This window comes from Pipistrellus kuhlii, unplaced genomic scaffold, assembly GCF_014108245.1.
Source record: "Pipistrellus kuhlii isolate mPipKuh1 unplaced genomic scaffold, mPipKuh1.p scaffold_m20_p_2, whole genome shotgun sequence".
Classification (NCBI taxonomy): domain Eukaryota; kingdom Metazoa; phylum Chordata; class Mammalia; order Chiroptera; family Vespertilionidae; genus Pipistrellus; species Pipistrellus kuhlii.
In genome coordinates, this window is record NW_023425515.1 from 27,150,855 (window position 1) to 27,167,980 (window position 17,126).

A 17,126-nucleotide genomic window follows, 5' to 3' on the forward strand; every position below is an offset into this window, starting at 1 on the left:
GGATGTGCCTGCAACCAAGGCACATGCCCCTGACCAGAATCAAACCTGGGACCCTTGAGTCTGCAGGCTGATGCTCTACCCACTGAGCCAAACTAGTTTCAGCAGGACTAGGACTTTAAAATAAAGGGTGCTAATATGATTGCATCTGTATTTGAAAAAGATAATAATTATGTTTTCACCTCACACCAATCACAAAAATAAACTCCAAATTGATCAGAGATAGAAATGAAAACATATGAAACTATCTGGATGTTTTTGCAAATAAAATTTTCCATACAAGAAGAAAACAAGGTGAATTCCTATACAACCTGAATATAGGGAAGGCTTGCAACTGTCCAGAGGCAATAAAATATAAGATTGATAACGCTGACTCAATTAAAAAAAAATGCCAAAACACTACATTTTCATGATATAAAATACAACAAACAAAATGACAAAGTGAGAGAAAATGTATGTCACAGATGAAGAGTAGAGTGTCCTAACATGAAAATAACTTAATAGGTGAAGGAGAAAGATCAAAACCTTGATAGAAAAATGGGAAAAAGACGTGAATAGAGAATTCACACATGCAAAAATATACATTGGAAGAGATATTCACCCTCACTTATAATAATAGAAATGAAAATTGAAACTACTCTGAGAAACCATTTCTCACCTATGCGACTGGCAAGAAAAAGTGCGATAACACATTGTGTTTCTGAGACTGTTGAAGCAGGCTCTCTCATTCATTGGTGGTGAGAATGCAAATGGGCACAGACTGTTTGGAGGGAAATTTGGCAATATCTAACAAAATTACCTATTGACCCAGAAAAGTCACTCTAGAAAATTATCCTAAGATCCAACAACTGAGAACATATAAATATGCACAAGGTTATTCATTGGCATAACTGTAATAGCAAAACACTGAAAACAATCTAACTAACCACACATAGAAAGATGATTGCATTAACTGTGGAAGACCATGCTAAGGTTAAAAGCATGATTTTGATGAACTAATATGGAGTGACTTTTAGCATATATTGTTAAATGAAAAAGCAAAGTACGTAAGAGAATATGAGGTATGTTATTCTTATGAAAGAGACTGGGAGAAATAAGAAAGCATACATGTATCTCTCCACTTGTGCAAAAAGAAACAAAGCAAGAATAATCCAGGAACTGAAAAAACTGGTCACCCAAAAAGGGTGGGTGGCAATAGGATGAAAAAGGGGGTTGGAGAAGAAAAAGAAAGTATAGGGAAGTGGCACATCTAAGTTTGTTTTTTTTTTTTTTTTTTAATTTATGACTGTTTTAAGTATATTGAACACACTCAAAAATAAAAAAAAGATACAGAAAAAAACCCTTAAAATGGAATATAAACCAAAGCAAATGAACTGTATTTCAAATTAATCACATAATCCAAGTAAATTTTGAACACTAACTTTTGAGTAGTATATGTATGTCCTTAGGCTAAAGACAAAAACTGTAAACAGACATTAAATTCTAGTGAGTAGATGTATTTCTCATAGTAGCATGGACTAGCAATTCAGAAACTATTCTCTGTGCATTCTGGGGCTGAGAAAATGGGTACATATAATATAGGTAATAGGAGCCAGGCTTCTCACTATAAAAGAAAGGAATCCTTTGCTGGGGAATTAAACTTGGAGATATCAGTATGGAGATATGGAGATAGATAGATAGATAGATAGATAGATAGATAGATAGATAGATCATTGATAGATAGATGATAGATGATTGACAGAATACAAAGGGTCTAAAGCAGTGATAACTCAGTAGCAATGATCATATCTAGCACCCATATTTTGGTTTCTAAGTTCTATTTTCCACAGAAAGAACCCAGGTTCCTTGGAGAAATGACTGATTACAGGGCTAATTCTAGGAATGTACAAGATGAGTGTGAAGCCTTTGTTGTGCCAGTAAAAACAAACAAACAAAACAAAACAAAGGCCTGTTGAAAGCCCCTTCAGAGAATCCCATAAAGGCCAAACATGTGACCTGAACATCAAAAATTATGATCCATTGAATAAAACAAGAATCCATAAATTCATACCAATATAAATATAAGAATGAATACATAAATGTCAAAGAAGGGAAAGCTCTCATTTTAGTAGAATTGTAACTAAGAAATTTAGAAAAAGAAGTAATAAATATAGAAAAAATAAAGGAATTTGAAAATTAGCATTTAGCAATTACCAGAAATAATAATTGAATCATAGTAGTAGTGATTGATTCAGAAAAGACTCAATGCATGCTAAAAACATTATTGAATGTCTGGTGAGAAGCAGGGTATTTACATAGTCTCAAAGTATTTTCCCACAAAATACTTATTTATTACAGAGGGAAATACAGTGATTTTATGTGGAGAAACTGAGCAGATACCACCTTCACTCGGTGGTCAAAGTTCATACAACTGGTAATGGGGCAAAGCAACATCGTATTCCTCCTGGTACCACCCACGGGGAACAACATCACTTGTGTAATGTCCCTGCTGAAAATGCATAACCTGAATTTAATCACGAGGAAACAATAAATATACCCCCATTGGAGGCTCCTCTACAAATTAACTAATCTATATCCTTTAAAACTATCAAGATCATAAAAGTCTCTCACCTTCCCAAAAGAAAAAAAAAGATTGAGGGATTATTTCAGGTTAAATACAAATAAAAATACATGGTAAGCAAATGCAACGCATGATTATTAATTAAGTCCTGGGTCAGAATAAAGCATCCCTATCCTCCTTTTGCTGTAAAGCACATCAGTAAGATAGCTGGCAGAATTTCAAGAATGCCTACAGTAAGATAATAGTATGACATCAATGTTAATTTTATTTGTTTTGATAATTGACTTATAGCTGCTTTAAAAATGCCCCCCCCCCCCCCGAAACACACACTTATGTATTCAGGGGTAAATGAATATTATGGCTGCAACTTATTCCTCATGGTCCAGGAGAAAAATACTCACCTATTTATTAAGAGAGAATGATGAAGCAAAAAGGTAAGATGTTAACATTTGAGAAGTCAGAATGAAAGATGTATAGCAGTTCTAGAAACTGAAAGCCCAAAATTGTTTAAAAATATATTTTTTTAAAGATTAGTGATAGCAGCGTGAAAGTTAAAGACCTAATAATTTGTAAATTTCGAAGGCACGGATTGGTGCCCTCCCAAAGCTAGGCTGGAGAGTATCAGTCACATCAATTACCCAGAGTGCCTCACAGCCCACACAGTCCAGCCCACAGCCTTGACTATGAGATATTCTTAGGAAGTGATAGAAACCTAAGTTGTTTATGAACAATGCCTTCCAGAAGAACGCTAATGACTAGTACCAGTAACAGGACCTAAAAGATAAGGGTCCCTCAGTCAGAAAGTGAAGATTTGGGGTGATTTCAAGTGCGGCCTGTCAAATGCAGTGGCGCGCCCATCTAGCAAGAAAAAGCAAGCTGAGAAACTATTTCAGCCGGTATTTTATTCTGTGAAGAAAACTAGATACAACATTGGTGGTGTTCACTTGTGTTGTGAGGACAGGCTGAGGAAACAAGCGCCTTTTAAAGAAAATGAGAGAATGCCAGGAACATGTGCAAGCATGAATATGAAGCAACAGATGAAAACATATCAGGGAGGTTTCCAGATGAAACAGGTATTTGGGAATTTTGAGGTTTATACAGATCCCTGGGACCTATCTGTTATGACATTGGTACATCTATACCTTGAAAGATGAGGAAGTCAATACAATAGACTCTCGATATTTATAAGGGAATTCTATGAAAGGACTTCAATAGTTGTTACAAGCTTTAGTTACTTAAAAACGTGTAGCACTTGGCATCTGTACATTTCTAATCCTGGTTGAATACATCCAGACCTTCTGTTAAAATTATACTTAATTGAATGCTAAAATGTCACAACTCACAATAAGCATAAAAAATGATAAAGAAATGCTTTAAATTAAACACGAAATCCCTGGAGATTGGAGTATTAGATAATTATACACCAATAGCTGCTGGTTTTCTTTTCAGGAATGTTAACATATTCACAGCGGCAGTTTTGTTATTTTTAAAGAACGGAAACAGTAGACAGCTATAGTTCTCTATCCAATTAGAGATCAGCTGGTTCATGTAGTTAAAGCCCACTACGCACTTACAAAAACAAAGCCAACAATAGAACATGGTACCTCAAAAAGGGGCATTATGTAATTAATCTGTTCTTCCCTGTTAAGAGTATGAACATCTCCCCCACTGAGATATCTGATTTTGACTTGTTCCCAGGGTACTTGGAAATCTTTTCATAAAAGGGCTTAACACTGAAATTACGTTTCTGTTAAAATCCTATTTTTCCCCTGAATAGGCAAAGGCAGGAAAAGGGTCCAGAGCCAAAGACATGCTTTAGAATAAGTGTGGGCCATTTTTATGGTTGAGAAACCAAACAAGCTTGTTTGGACTTTTTATTCTCCCCTAACCTCGCCTTTGCATTTTACTAGCCATAGTCACCACTGAATGGCTCTTCTGGTTTTATCAGTGTATCTTTTAGACTTACTCATTCACTATCATCTTCATGGTAAACCATTAGAAAATTGAGTTTAGGGATAATGCTCTGGTAAATCTTCTCTGACCTGGATGCAATCAGATACAACTTTGGAAAGTATTTGTTATTGGTGATGTGCATGTCTGTGTCAAAGATTGTTTCTAAAGTTTTTTTCTTTTTAGACTGAGCAGACCATTAGTGAAAAATTATTGAACATTGAACACACATACACACATGCGCACACACACACACTAAAAGTTTAATTCATTATTTTGAGTTTAAAAGCTTCCAAATCATTTAAAATATCATGTACAATAAAAATGCAGCTTTTAAAGCATACAAATCAGTGTTTTTTAAAAGTATATTGAGATGCTATACAACTATCACCACTATCTAATCTTAAGACATTTTTATTACCCCCCAAAAGAAGCCATACTTATTAGGAGTCACCCTAATAAGTATTCTCTCCCCAGACCTTGGGATGACTAATCTACTTTCTTGACTGTTAAAAAAAAATTTTTTTTAATAAACAATGGAATTATAAAATATATGGCCTTTGGCCTTTCGTGTCTGGTTTATTTTCACTTAGTATAATATTTTCAAGGTTCATGCATGTTGTAGCATGGATCAGTATATTCTTTTTATATCTAAACTAGAGACTTGGTGCATCAAGTTCGTGCATGGGGGGTGTCCCTCAGCCCAGTCTGAACCCTCTACAATCTGGTACCCCCTGAGGGATGTCTGACTGCCCTGTTAGGCCCTGATCTCACCAGGACTGCTGGCTCCCAACTGCTCGCCTGCCTGCCTGCCTGATTGCCCCTAACTGCTTCTGCCTGGCAGCCTAATCACCCCCTATCACTCCTCTGCCAGCCTGATTGATGTCTAACTGCTTCCCTGCCAGCCTGATCACCCCAATTGCCTTCCCCTGCCGGCCTGGTCACTCCTAACTGTCCTCTGCTGCCAGCCTAATCATCCTACCTGCTCTCCCCTTCTGGCCAGGTGCTCCCAACTGCCCTCCCCTGTAGGCCTGGTTCCCCCCAACTTCCCTCTCCTGCAGGCTTGGGTCTCCCCCAACTTTCCTCTCCTGCAGGCCTGATCACCCCCACTGCCTTCCCCTGCAGGCCTGATCGTCCCCAACTGCCCTCCCTTTGAGGCCTGGAATTTCAGGATTCAGAGGCTTTCATCAACCTCCTTTTATCTTCTTCTGGATAAAATCTAGTTTTTTAATGAGCACCTGCAATTTTTTTTACAACACAGATCCAATCTGAACTGAAGATCAGACAATTTGGGTTCTGACTTGAGCTTACTTCTTGTTGGAACTTTCTATTGTACAGGATATATAACATTATTGAGCACCTATTATGTGTTGAAGTTAGAGTCAGTTCACAGAGATATACAATAGACAAGTAAACCCTGGGTTACAATATATTCTAGTTAAGAACTACGTAAAAGGATTATTTAAGAAAGTATCTGAGAAAGTACCTTTGAAAATAGAAAGAATTCAAATAAGTGAAAGTTATTACTGTGTTCTTATTTACCTCCAGTATAATATCCTAAAAAATTTAGACCCTAATTATTATATTTATAGGAGGCCACATGAATACAGTTAACCTTGTAGCATTTATATCCTCATCTTTAATGCAGGCATGACTTACTACCTGCTTACTACCTAGGACTGGGGGGAAGGATCATAAGAGAAGATATATGTAAGATCTTGTGAAATGCTTTACAAACCTCACTTATTATCAAAAACAGTTATTACAAATAAATATACATAATAAAACACATTATAAAATACTTTGATTTTTATTACCTGTGCATCTCAAGTCATTCGTTTGGATGATTTAATGAAAATAGATTGATCTCTGTTAAGTATTGCATGGAATACCTTTTGTAAATAGAGTTCTAAAATCACACTATTAAAATATTAATGATTATTGGTATGTTGTCAAAACAGCCATGGAGGAAAAGCAAAGCAAAGCAAAGCAGTTACTTACGCTCTGCTTTTAACTGTCCAAGGATGGAATTTTCTCCTCTGCACATGGTCCTAAAGATATGTAAAGAAAGGAAATCATTATGGAGGTGGCAAAGGAACTAATCCCAATTTGTGGGATTTAGTCATAATACAGGTAAAAACAAAACAAGTACTTTTTAGAAAAAAAATGCTACATAGATCTTTTAAAAAAATCTAAAACATGAAAAACAATAAATATTACTTTTGTAATGCTACTGATGGAACAAGGTAGTTGTTTTGAGGTGGGTAAATGGAAAATTATGTAATTTATTTCAGAAAGAGATGCTATTTTTTAAAGATGGATTATGAATGAATTTTCCTTCGTAAAAAATTTGTTGACAGTGAAGATAAATGTAGACTGCCTCCGTAGATAAGAATACTTACCCAATCACATTGCTTTCAAAGGTAAAAAGGGCAAAAATTTAGCAGAATAATTTTATAATTAAAGAAACTATTACACTTGGGCTCTATGTAAAGTTGGCAAGCCCCTTAAAAGTGAAAAATAGTTTCAAATAACTGACTATTAATGATTTTGTTTCTTAAGACTGATAATAGTCTATAAGTTGTAAAGACTGACAAAACAAAAAATTCTATGCTCCATCTGCTTGCTTTATGAAAGCAATTAAAAATACAGTTATGCCTGGGAAATGCTGATATTATTACAGATGATGCCAGCAAATAGAGTTGTTTTGCATAATAAAAGGTTATAGGTTTAGTTGCTGAACAAAAGCCAACCATGTTATTTTATTCAGCTGGTTCAAACTCAAGAAAATAATCACAAAAAGCAATTACAATTGACAATATTCCAAAAAATAACATTAGAATGGCAAATAGAGTGGTTAATAGCTGATTAAACATTATGTCGGGGCCTTAAATACTTGAAAAGCTTTGTTTGTCATGTTATAAATCAGATAATAGTAGAAATGGGCCCATCTTCAAACGAAGTGTATAGACCAAACCGCAGTTTAAGTTCTCTCTTACTGTAACCATGCAAAATTCCTCAAGAAGAGAGAAACAAACAAACAAACAAATCTTTACTTGAAACCCTAGCATACAGAAAGAAGCTTGAAAAGTCTGAATAAAATAAAAGGATTAAAAAAAAAGATTTCCACCACAACGAGGCACTCAAACTGTGCACAGAAGACCCTCAGATCCTTCAAGGGGTTCCACTGGGGGGGGGGGGGATCCAGAAGCAAGGCATCTAATCCCCCACCCCTAATTTGATGAAGGCTCCAAACCCTTTTTTGCTTTACATACTGGGGGTTCTGTGAGGTTTCCTTTGTCCTCAAAAAAAAAGGTTTGATTATAAAAATGGTCAACTTATAGGCACTTTGAAAAACAAGGGATATTAAAAGAAAATACCCAGGTTCTGTACTTTGCTTTGTGTTATTAAAAGGGGGATCTTGAGTAGGATTCTTTTGTATCTCAGGTTACAGAGCTTATAGCTGGGACCTGGAGCCATGCCCAGGATGTCCACCTGCCTCTTCTCTCCTATTATCTTTCTCAGCTACGTGACAGAGAGAAACCCTCTCCACACCTGCCCACCAGCTAGGCCCCCTCAACCCTTTTCATGATGCTCCACTGGCCAAGGCTGAAGCCTCAAGTGCCTTTTAAAAAATATATGGTTTTTTAAAATTATTATTATTGATTTCAGAGAGAAAGGGAGAGTGAGAGTGAGATAGGAACATTAACGATGAGAGAGAATCATGGATTGGCTGCCTCCTGCATCCCCTCCCCCCGCTTCCCGCCCACTGGAGATTGAGCCCATAACCCAGGCATGTGCCCTCGACCAGAATCGAACTCAGGACTTCTCAGTCCGAAGGCCAACGCTCCATCCACTGAGCCAAACCAGCCAGAGCTCAAGTGCCTTTTGAGCAGTGCATAGACACTGTTTTTTAGAATATCAAAATAGAACTTAACCATTTCCCCTATAATTTTAGCTAAGAAGTGGTAGAAGAAAAGAATTAAAATTTCAGGAGCTTGGAAAGAACCTTCATGCTTCTAGCAGAGTATTTTTACAACCTTGTTGAAGGATTTACTACCTAGAAAATCATAAACAAACTTGTACAAATCATAGCATTTTAAGCATTTTTTTCTATATAACTGCAAAGAATATAGAAAAGTCAATAACTATTTGGTAGCTTTAACAATAATTTAAAAATCAATAGGCATATGTATTTTTATTCATATATTTTATATAATATATAAAGTCCCTGTTTCTATATGTAATATGTATACATATTACAAATAAATATACATACATATAAAATATATGTGAATATAAAGGAGACTAATATTTTAGTTCTTTAGTATACATAAATATGTATATTATAAATGGAGTCAGTAACTCCATATACTTTATATTTTACATTATATTTATATGTGATATTTATTATACATTATTTTACATTTACAATATGTATACTATATATCCTATATATTATAAATATTATATGTACATATATACTAGGCAACAAATATAAATGAAGCCAATATTTTAGTTTTTTTTATAGTTGCCATGTGTCATAGGCCTATTCTTTATGATTTTAGGTTCTATTTGAATTTTACCAACTATTAAACAGACCAAGATTTAGAGTAAAATAAAGACAAATGTTCATTTGTTCAACACTCCACTGAATAGATATGGAGAAACATTTCCATTCCTTTCACCAGCTGTTGGGCACAGCTGATTGAAAGCTGAAAACAGAGCACACTAGGATTCTGGCACCTGAAGTTGAAGTGCATTATCGCCTGGAGGGCGTTTCCTCCACCAGTTTTAATGTCTCCTTCAAACCCCGGCAGCAGTGGTATCACGACGTACACCCGGTACCTCCGGCCTTCCCTGAAAAAATCAGAGGCAGACAGACTCAACAACTGGAAGATACATACAGTAACAGCTTAAAACGACAGCCAAGCCTCTCACATGTGTTAGAGACTGAGCCGATGGCTTCCCACCGTGTATTCTATCCCATCTCAGGGCTTCAGGACTGCTTTCAGATTGGAGACCAGAAGCTATTTTCCAGGCTAACAGTTCATAACAAACTGAAAAATAAGTGACCTTGGCAGTAAAGCGGGAATTGTACCCACAGCATAATCCTCTTAGAACAAAATTCACTGCAAGAAAGACTTGCTTGGAGCTCATTGAAGGTGTGTTGAGAATGGGGGGGGGAGGGGGGAGAATAAAGGAGAGAGGCTATAACAAATTTTTCAAAAAGACTTACATAATTATTTCATGTGTAACATATTATATCTATTGTTATATCCTAGTTCAGAGATTGGCCAATAGGCATTCAGTTAATAGCTGTTGAGTAAATTATTTCCCATAGCTTAGATCTCTGGGGCAAAAAGACCTACTGGACCTACTAGACTAATTTCCAACGATGCAGAAATCATCATAGTTTAGAAACTAATTCAGCTCTGAAAGCTCTGGTTTAGAGGCTAAATGTTTCCCTGGGTCCTTCAAGATTCTGGGTGATTGATGACTTTAAATCCCCTGCATATATAACACAGTATTTTTTGGCCCATTCTCCCAACTAATTAACGGCAGCCTTTGAAAGCAATACTGTTGGGTAGACTTAGCTACTCAAGGATGTCACAAATAGAAGAATGTGCAGTTCCTTACTTTGATCTACATTCAGAAAGTCAGAAACTTGGAGACTTATGTCCAAACAGCTATCACCCATTTGGAGGCAATGTTGTTAAAAGTCTTTGTCTCCATTTGGAAGAGACACGAAGAAGAGAAAGCCGGGGAATGACTGTGGAACCCATCATGGTTGGAGTCTCAGCCGCGTATCTCAGTAACCTATAGTCACACAAAGGTGCTGCTACCGCCTAACTTTCAAATCAGATCCTACTTAAACTTCTCACAGTAATTTCTAACGTTCATTTCTCCTAAACAACTGCGTTTTCTTTCATGTGAATATTATCACTACTCTCTGAGGGGTCAGACTTCATTATTGATGTCTCTACATGCCAATGTCTGTAAGCACGACATGTGGAAAGTGAAGTTCAGGGTAGAAGTGACAGCCAACGGGAGTCTGAAGGCTTAACTGTGAAGCTGAGAAACCAGGAGTGTGGGACAGGTTGTTGTAATGGCGTGGATTAATCACTAGATGGCAAACATAGTTTGAGGTGGAAAACAAACCATTAACAAAAATATTAAAACTGTCCAAGTTCTCTCTCCATAAGGGTAAGAGGCTCACATCCCTAAATGGTGAATAGGGTAGTGGAAAAGAACAGAAAGAATACATAAGCTATTTCCCCAGACACAGTATTGAAAAGTCCAAACCAATTAATCTGGACTCTTGAAAATGGACACCATCAGGCCTCAACTGCCTTTCAGAATCAGCTTCAGTATGATCTGCCCAGATCCACCACCCCTTTGCTCAGGGGTGCACCTCCTTACTAAGGAAGGCTGGCTCATCTGCTCCCTCAGTTTGGAATTCCCTTCTCCAACTCTCAGAATGCTACTTCTTCCAGAGCAGCTAAAAGGCTCCTTCCTTGGTCAAGCCATCCTGGATCTTCCAATCAAAATTGGTTTGCTCCTGCCTCTGTGCTACCATGGCATAAAGCCAGAATGTCTACTCACCCCTCTGGCCTCCTTACAAAATAGTGACGCATATGTCTGCTGCTTAGGTTATGTGATAAGCTCTTTTGAAATACAGGACGTATGTCCACATATCTTTCTACTAGAGACCTGGTACATGAATTTGTGCACCAGTGGGGTCTCTTGACCTGGCCTGTGGGATCAGGCCAAAACTGGCTCTTCGACATCCCCTGAGGGGTCCCAGATTGAAATCGGCGCAGGCTAGGCCAAGGGACCCCACTGGTGGATGGTCAGGGCCAGGGAGGGATGCAGGAGGTTGGCCAACTGGGGAGCAACTGTGAGGGCTTTAGGGTGTGTCCGGCCCATTTCGCTCAGTCTCAATCAGCTGGACCCCAGCAGCAAGCTAACCTACCGGTTGGAGCATCTGCCCCCGGGTAGTGAGTACACGTCATAGCGAGTAGTTGAGCAGCCTTAGCATATCATTAGCATATTGTTCTTTGATTTTATATAATAAAAGAACAATATGCAAATTAACCATCACTCCATCACAAAGTTGGCAGTGCCCATAGCCACAATATGGTGGTGCTCAGTCCCCTCAGCCCTGCTGCTAGAGTGCTTGAGCCTGTTGGCCTGGCCAAGAGTTGCGGGGACCAAGCTGAGAGGCAGGATCCACCTAGTGGATCAAGCCTCACTGCTCTACTGCCTTTGGAGTGTCTGGGGCTGAGCAGTAAGGCTGAAGTGCTTGGGCCTTTCAGGCCTGCCAGGGGTCACGGGGACCAAGCAGGGAGGGCAGTTTGGGGGAACCAGGACAGCAGGGGTGGGCAGTTAGGGGTGACCAGGCCTGCAAGGGAGGGCAGTTGGGGGGGCCAGACCTACAGGGGAGGGCAGTTGAGGGTGACCGGGCCAGCAGGGAGGGCAGTTAGGAGCGACCAGGTTGGCAAGGGAGGGCAGTTAGGGGTAATTGGGCTGACAGAGGAGCAATTAGGCATCAATCAGGCTGGCAAGCAGAAGTGGTTAGGGGCAATCAGGAAGCCAGGCAGGTGAGCAGTTAGGAGCCAGCAGTCCTGGATTGTGAGAAGAACGTTCGACTGCCTGTTTAGGCCTGATCTCCCTGGGATTGGGTCTAAACAGGCAGTCAGACATCCCTTGAGGGGTCCTAGATTGGAGAGGGTGCAGGCTGGTGAGGGATACCCCTTCTCCCCCCTGTGGACAAATTTTGTGCACTGGGCCTCTAGTGTTTTATAAAAGCAAACATGACATCAAAATGGAGATCTCATAGGTAGGATATTGGGAAGTGTCCTGTAAAAATCTTATGTCATTAAATAAAACATTCTTACAAATTTACTTTGTAAGAATCAGGATACTCAACTTGTTTTGTTCTTGGGACTTTATTAGTGCTCTTTCTTTCTTTCTTTTGTTTTTTACAATTCAGAAGTTCTTGAATTTCTCAAACAACACAATTTTTAAACTGTGTTAAGAAAATTAGCAGAAATGACTTAAATTTTTACTATGGTGGGGAAAAAAGTTACGCTAGAATTTCAAACTGTAAAATTGTGGTTAGGTTTAAGCCAATGAAGAGAAAGTTCTATTCAATAATATGTCCAATCTCCTTCCTTGATCCCATCCACAGAAAACAACAGTTCCTGGTTGCTGAGGATTCTCATTTCTTCTGAAACACTGCACCCTCGAACGTCAGGGTGATGCAGATGATAGCAATCAGCGGAGGGCAAGGACTAGGGTTCCTAATATGCAGAATTATTTATGATCCTAAAAGCCAGATAAGAGCTCCTGGGCACCCAGCCATCATGCAAGCAATTGCTCTATTCACTTTAGTTCAGAACAATTTTATAAAATTGCATTCTCAGGTTTTTTGTTAAAATATGTTATTTTTCCCCCCCAAAACTTACTAACTTGTATAGCAGTGCTATGTCTAATATCTAAAAATTGGAGATAAATGTTCAATAATAAAGGGATGGTTAACAAAATTATGCTGTAGCCACTCATTTTTGCCGTCACTAAAAATGATCACTTGATGACCTAAAAGCAAAATCCTTCTGGTACCGTGTTAAATGGTCCCAATGCAAAGTTACAATTACATGATAGTTACAAATATGACAGGCTGATTTTATGAAATTTTAAATAATTTTTCCCTTTTAATGTGTTTTAACTTCCTCCACTCTGTGACTGAAGATAGAAGCAGGCCTGGCTCCTAGGGTGGCATTTTCAAAATGGAACCAGGGCACAAAGACGTCATCTTTCTTAGATCTGGGGAACTAGATATTCTTTGAGCTGAGGCAGGAGTATAAAGAAATAAAAATAAGAATCAGTTCAGAAATGCTGTCCTTCACCTTCAAGCAGAATTCCAGGGAGAACAGGAGGTTAGGGTTAGGGTTAGGGTTAGGGTTGGGGTTAGGGTTAGGGTTAGGTGTAGAGTTAGGGTTAGGGTTAGGGTTAGGGTTAGGGTTAGGGTTAGGGTTACATGAGGCTATTGGTGCCCTAAAGATTTGAGCCTTGCTTCCAGAGGAATGGAGAGGAACATCCACAGCTCTTGCGACATGACAGCAATAGAGAAGTGCCCGAAAGGCAGGGATGGCAGCAGAAGGCCGAGGCCCCCATGCCACAGTAAGCTGACCCTAGAACAGGCCTGAGACAGATCAATGCCCAGCGGTGGAAGCCCTCCCCAAAGATCCAGGTCCCTTCAGCATCTATCCCAAGGATGAGGTGCGCAGCACCCTGGATGACTGAATATAGAGCAGAAATGACAAAACCACTGAATCTGTTCACACTTACAAGGAAGTAACTAACCTACAATTCCTCCTATTGTGTGGAGGTGGACTGAGACACAAACTCAGGTGAATTACAGGAAAAGGAAATAAATTACAATTTCACAGAAAATGTAATTAGCATGAACCAAAAAGGAAATGGGAAAACAAAAAGATTTTAGGGTGATGAGAATGTGGGGTGTTTAATAATATTTGTAATTTCTGTGATTGCTGTAACACCGTCTGTGCCTTTAAAAGGGAGGACTAATTCAAAGCAGTGGCTTTCCTCTACTCGTTTCCCTCCTCATTCTTCTTTCTGTGAACCCCTCCTCCTGCACCCCGGATCTGTCCTCAGCATGAAGGGCAGCCAGGAGGAGTGGGGTCTGCGGGTTTGTAAGAAGGTCCCAAAGGAGGTTACTGTGCCTCTCCAGTGACGAGACGCTTTCTTTGTTGAGAATCTGAGATTTACAGATCATGTTTCTTTGCCACAAACTTCAAGAGCTGGTTATAAATCCTATCGTTGCTGTAGGTGCTGCAGCAGGGAATGCTTCCAGCAATAAGAAGAATTGTGGCCAGGCCTTCGTGTCTTGTGTGGAGAGAGCGTTATACTACAGTGGTATCTGTTAGGTGAGGATTGGATCTGTCGCTTCTCCGTGGTTTGGGACCATAGCCCATTTTATGTTGTTTGGCAGATCGTTTAAAATGCAGTATGTCTTCCTGGGCTTCAGTTTTGTCATCTGTAAATGAAGGAGTTGGCTAAAGTCTTTTTCGTCTACTAGAAATGCTGGCCCTATTTAGCACTGCCTTTGAATATTTTATGTGTGACCTTATACTTTATGATGTACTGTATCTTGTAGTGCACACACATAGTTCTTTTCATTGGTTACCTTCTAAAAATGGCAAGCTTTTCAATGTAGGCTGTTCTGGATTAGCTCAACATCTAGGTTTCACTCTGGATACGACAGTCTTTGGCAGGCATGTCCCTCAGTGGCCCCCAAATAAGAGTCTACAAAACCTTTTCTTCTGCTGCCCTCACCATGGCCCAGATGCTTTCATTCTCTCTTTTTCTTTCTTTCTCTCTTTTTCTTTCTTTCTCTCTTTTTCTTTCTTCCTTTCTCTCTTTCTTTCTTCCTTCCTTCCTTCCTTCCTTCCTTCCTTCCTTCCTTCCTTCCTTCCTTCCTTTATTTTTTAAAATATATTTTATTGATTTTTTTACAGAGAGGAAGGTAGAAGGACAGAGAGTTAGAAACATCAATGAGAGAGAAACTTCAATCAGCTGCCTTCTGGGGATGTGCCTGCAATCAAGGTACATGCTCCTGACCAGAATCGAACTTGGGACCTTTCAGTCTACAGGCTGACGCTCTATCCACTGAGACAAACCGGTTTTGTCTCTCTTATTCTTTAGAGTCTCTCTCTTCCTTCCTCTCTGTGTAAGGGCACATGCTCAGGCTCTAATGATCATTGGCCTCTCCTCTTCCTGCTGCTAATCTCTGCACCTATCTGCTGAGATGGCCATTTATAAAATTTAGGAATCAAGCAAAGGCAATTAAATGATCTAAATCAGAAGTTCTCCTGCCAAAAGATGTCATCTCTACCCCAATATGACCTCTTCTCCAGAAATTTTATAGAGCTTAGAAATTATCCCACAAGAAAAAAATCTGAAACTAGCAAATGGCATACTTAATTTGAATGTGTTTTTAATTCTTTTTATTATAGCTGTAGTTTAAATTTCTTTTAGACAGTGGTTTTGAAACATACCCAATGTGTCCTATTTGGTATACAAATCATAGGGTATGATAATTATAGTATGTAGATTATGCTTTAAGCCTAACAAATTTTTATCTGTCAAACAATTACTTTAAAAAATAAAATATCCTTCTGATTGTATTATTTTAGAATACAGCATCTTTCATAGACTTCTGGAAGGCTTAACATAATAACTTCTCCACTTCCCTGAAATACGGGGAGCTATGTAGCTTAGTGGTGAAAAACACATAGTGAAGTCCTAAGGATGTGGCCGGGGTCTCTGTTCCCCTCATCAATAGCTGTATGATTTTGCAAAGTACCTAATCTCACTTGGCCTCAGCTGCCTCATCTGTAGAATGGGAATAATTATGCATTCACTTCATAAGGTCGATGTGAGAATTGAATGAAGTAATGTACATAAAGAATCTTGGATGTGGAACAACTCAAAATAACATTGTTATTCATTTAACAACCAGTGATTTCAGTTAGTGAGCTTATACCCCTTCAAACAATAATAAAGTAAGTAGTGTCAAAAATGAAAGCAACGCCGAACTCACTTTATGTTCCAGAATACCTTTTACTTCATTTTATATTTGAGGGGAGGGTGTTATGAAATAAATAACGGGGGATCCAAAACCTGATTCCCAGGAGAAGCCAGCTATAGAGTTCTGGCAGGACACCTCTAGCCAGTGTTTCAACAATGTGCCTCTACTGCGCTCAGAATGAAGGAGCGCCAGCAGTAGGAAATCAAGTAACTTTTCCTCATCCAGCTGTAGCCATCTCACAATTTACAATAAGGCACACTAAACATCTATTTAATGAAAACATTTCTGTTTCTAACATAAATATTCATCTGAAGCATTTGAATATTGTTCTTCTTCTCCCTTGCTCAAATTGAAAATGGGCTAGCATATTTCTAGATGATGAATTTCCTAGAAACCACATAATACATTTATTACATGAACTGACAGTCGATGGTTAATTTTATATTTTCAGGGGGAGGGGGTATCTATTCGTATGAGCTAAGTAGGGCAGATTTTTTGTGTGTGTGATTAAAAAGCAGTATCAGAAAGGAAAACTGATACACTCAAAAGGTCACATTCCTGTAGATAACAGAGTTGGAAAGAACCCAGATCTCTAGAAACTTGGTTCCCAATGAATTTCAGTTTCTCAGAGGAATATGCCTCATACCACCCACTCCCGGGCAAAGTGCAATCACTGTCTATAGTTCCAGGAAGCACGCAGAGTTGGAGAAGTTTTCAAAATTGTGTATTTTTCAATCTACTTTAATGTTGTGTTTTTTTAATGAGGTTTAATATTAAAATACAGAGGTATTAAATAAACTTCCTCTTTTCATTGCATGTGTCAACCTTGTGCAAAATGCACTTGCTCTCTTACTTCCTGACTTTTTACCAGTTCCCATAAGCAGAATGGTTTCATCCTCAGAAAGCATTCACCGATGGCACACATTGTTTTAAAATGTTCTCTACTTGCCTCAGTTGTGTCTACTCCATCTTTTGGCTTATTCAATCCTGGCATACACCTAT

At 38.7% G+C, this 17,126-nt stretch overlaps 1 protein-coding gene across 4 annotated transcripts in view; it reads right to left on the reverse strand.

Moving 5' to 3' along the window:
• PLD1 (phospholipase D1) overlaps positions 1 to 17,126 on the reverse strand; it is a 190,118-nt gene that overhangs the window by 19,084 nt on the left and 153,908 nt on the right. For all 4 annotated transcript variants that reach the window (XM_045583669.1, XM_036444503.2, XM_036444505.2 and 1 more), the window contains 2 exons: positions 9,254 to 9,367; positions 6,509 to 6,558 (listed from right to left, as the gene is read on the reverse strand). In XM_045583669.1, coding sequence (XP_045439625.1) covers positions 6,509 to 6,558; positions 9,254 to 9,367 — 164 coding nt within the window. The remainder of the gene's footprint in view (positions 1 to 6,508; positions 6,559 to 9,253; positions 9,368 to 17,126) is intronic.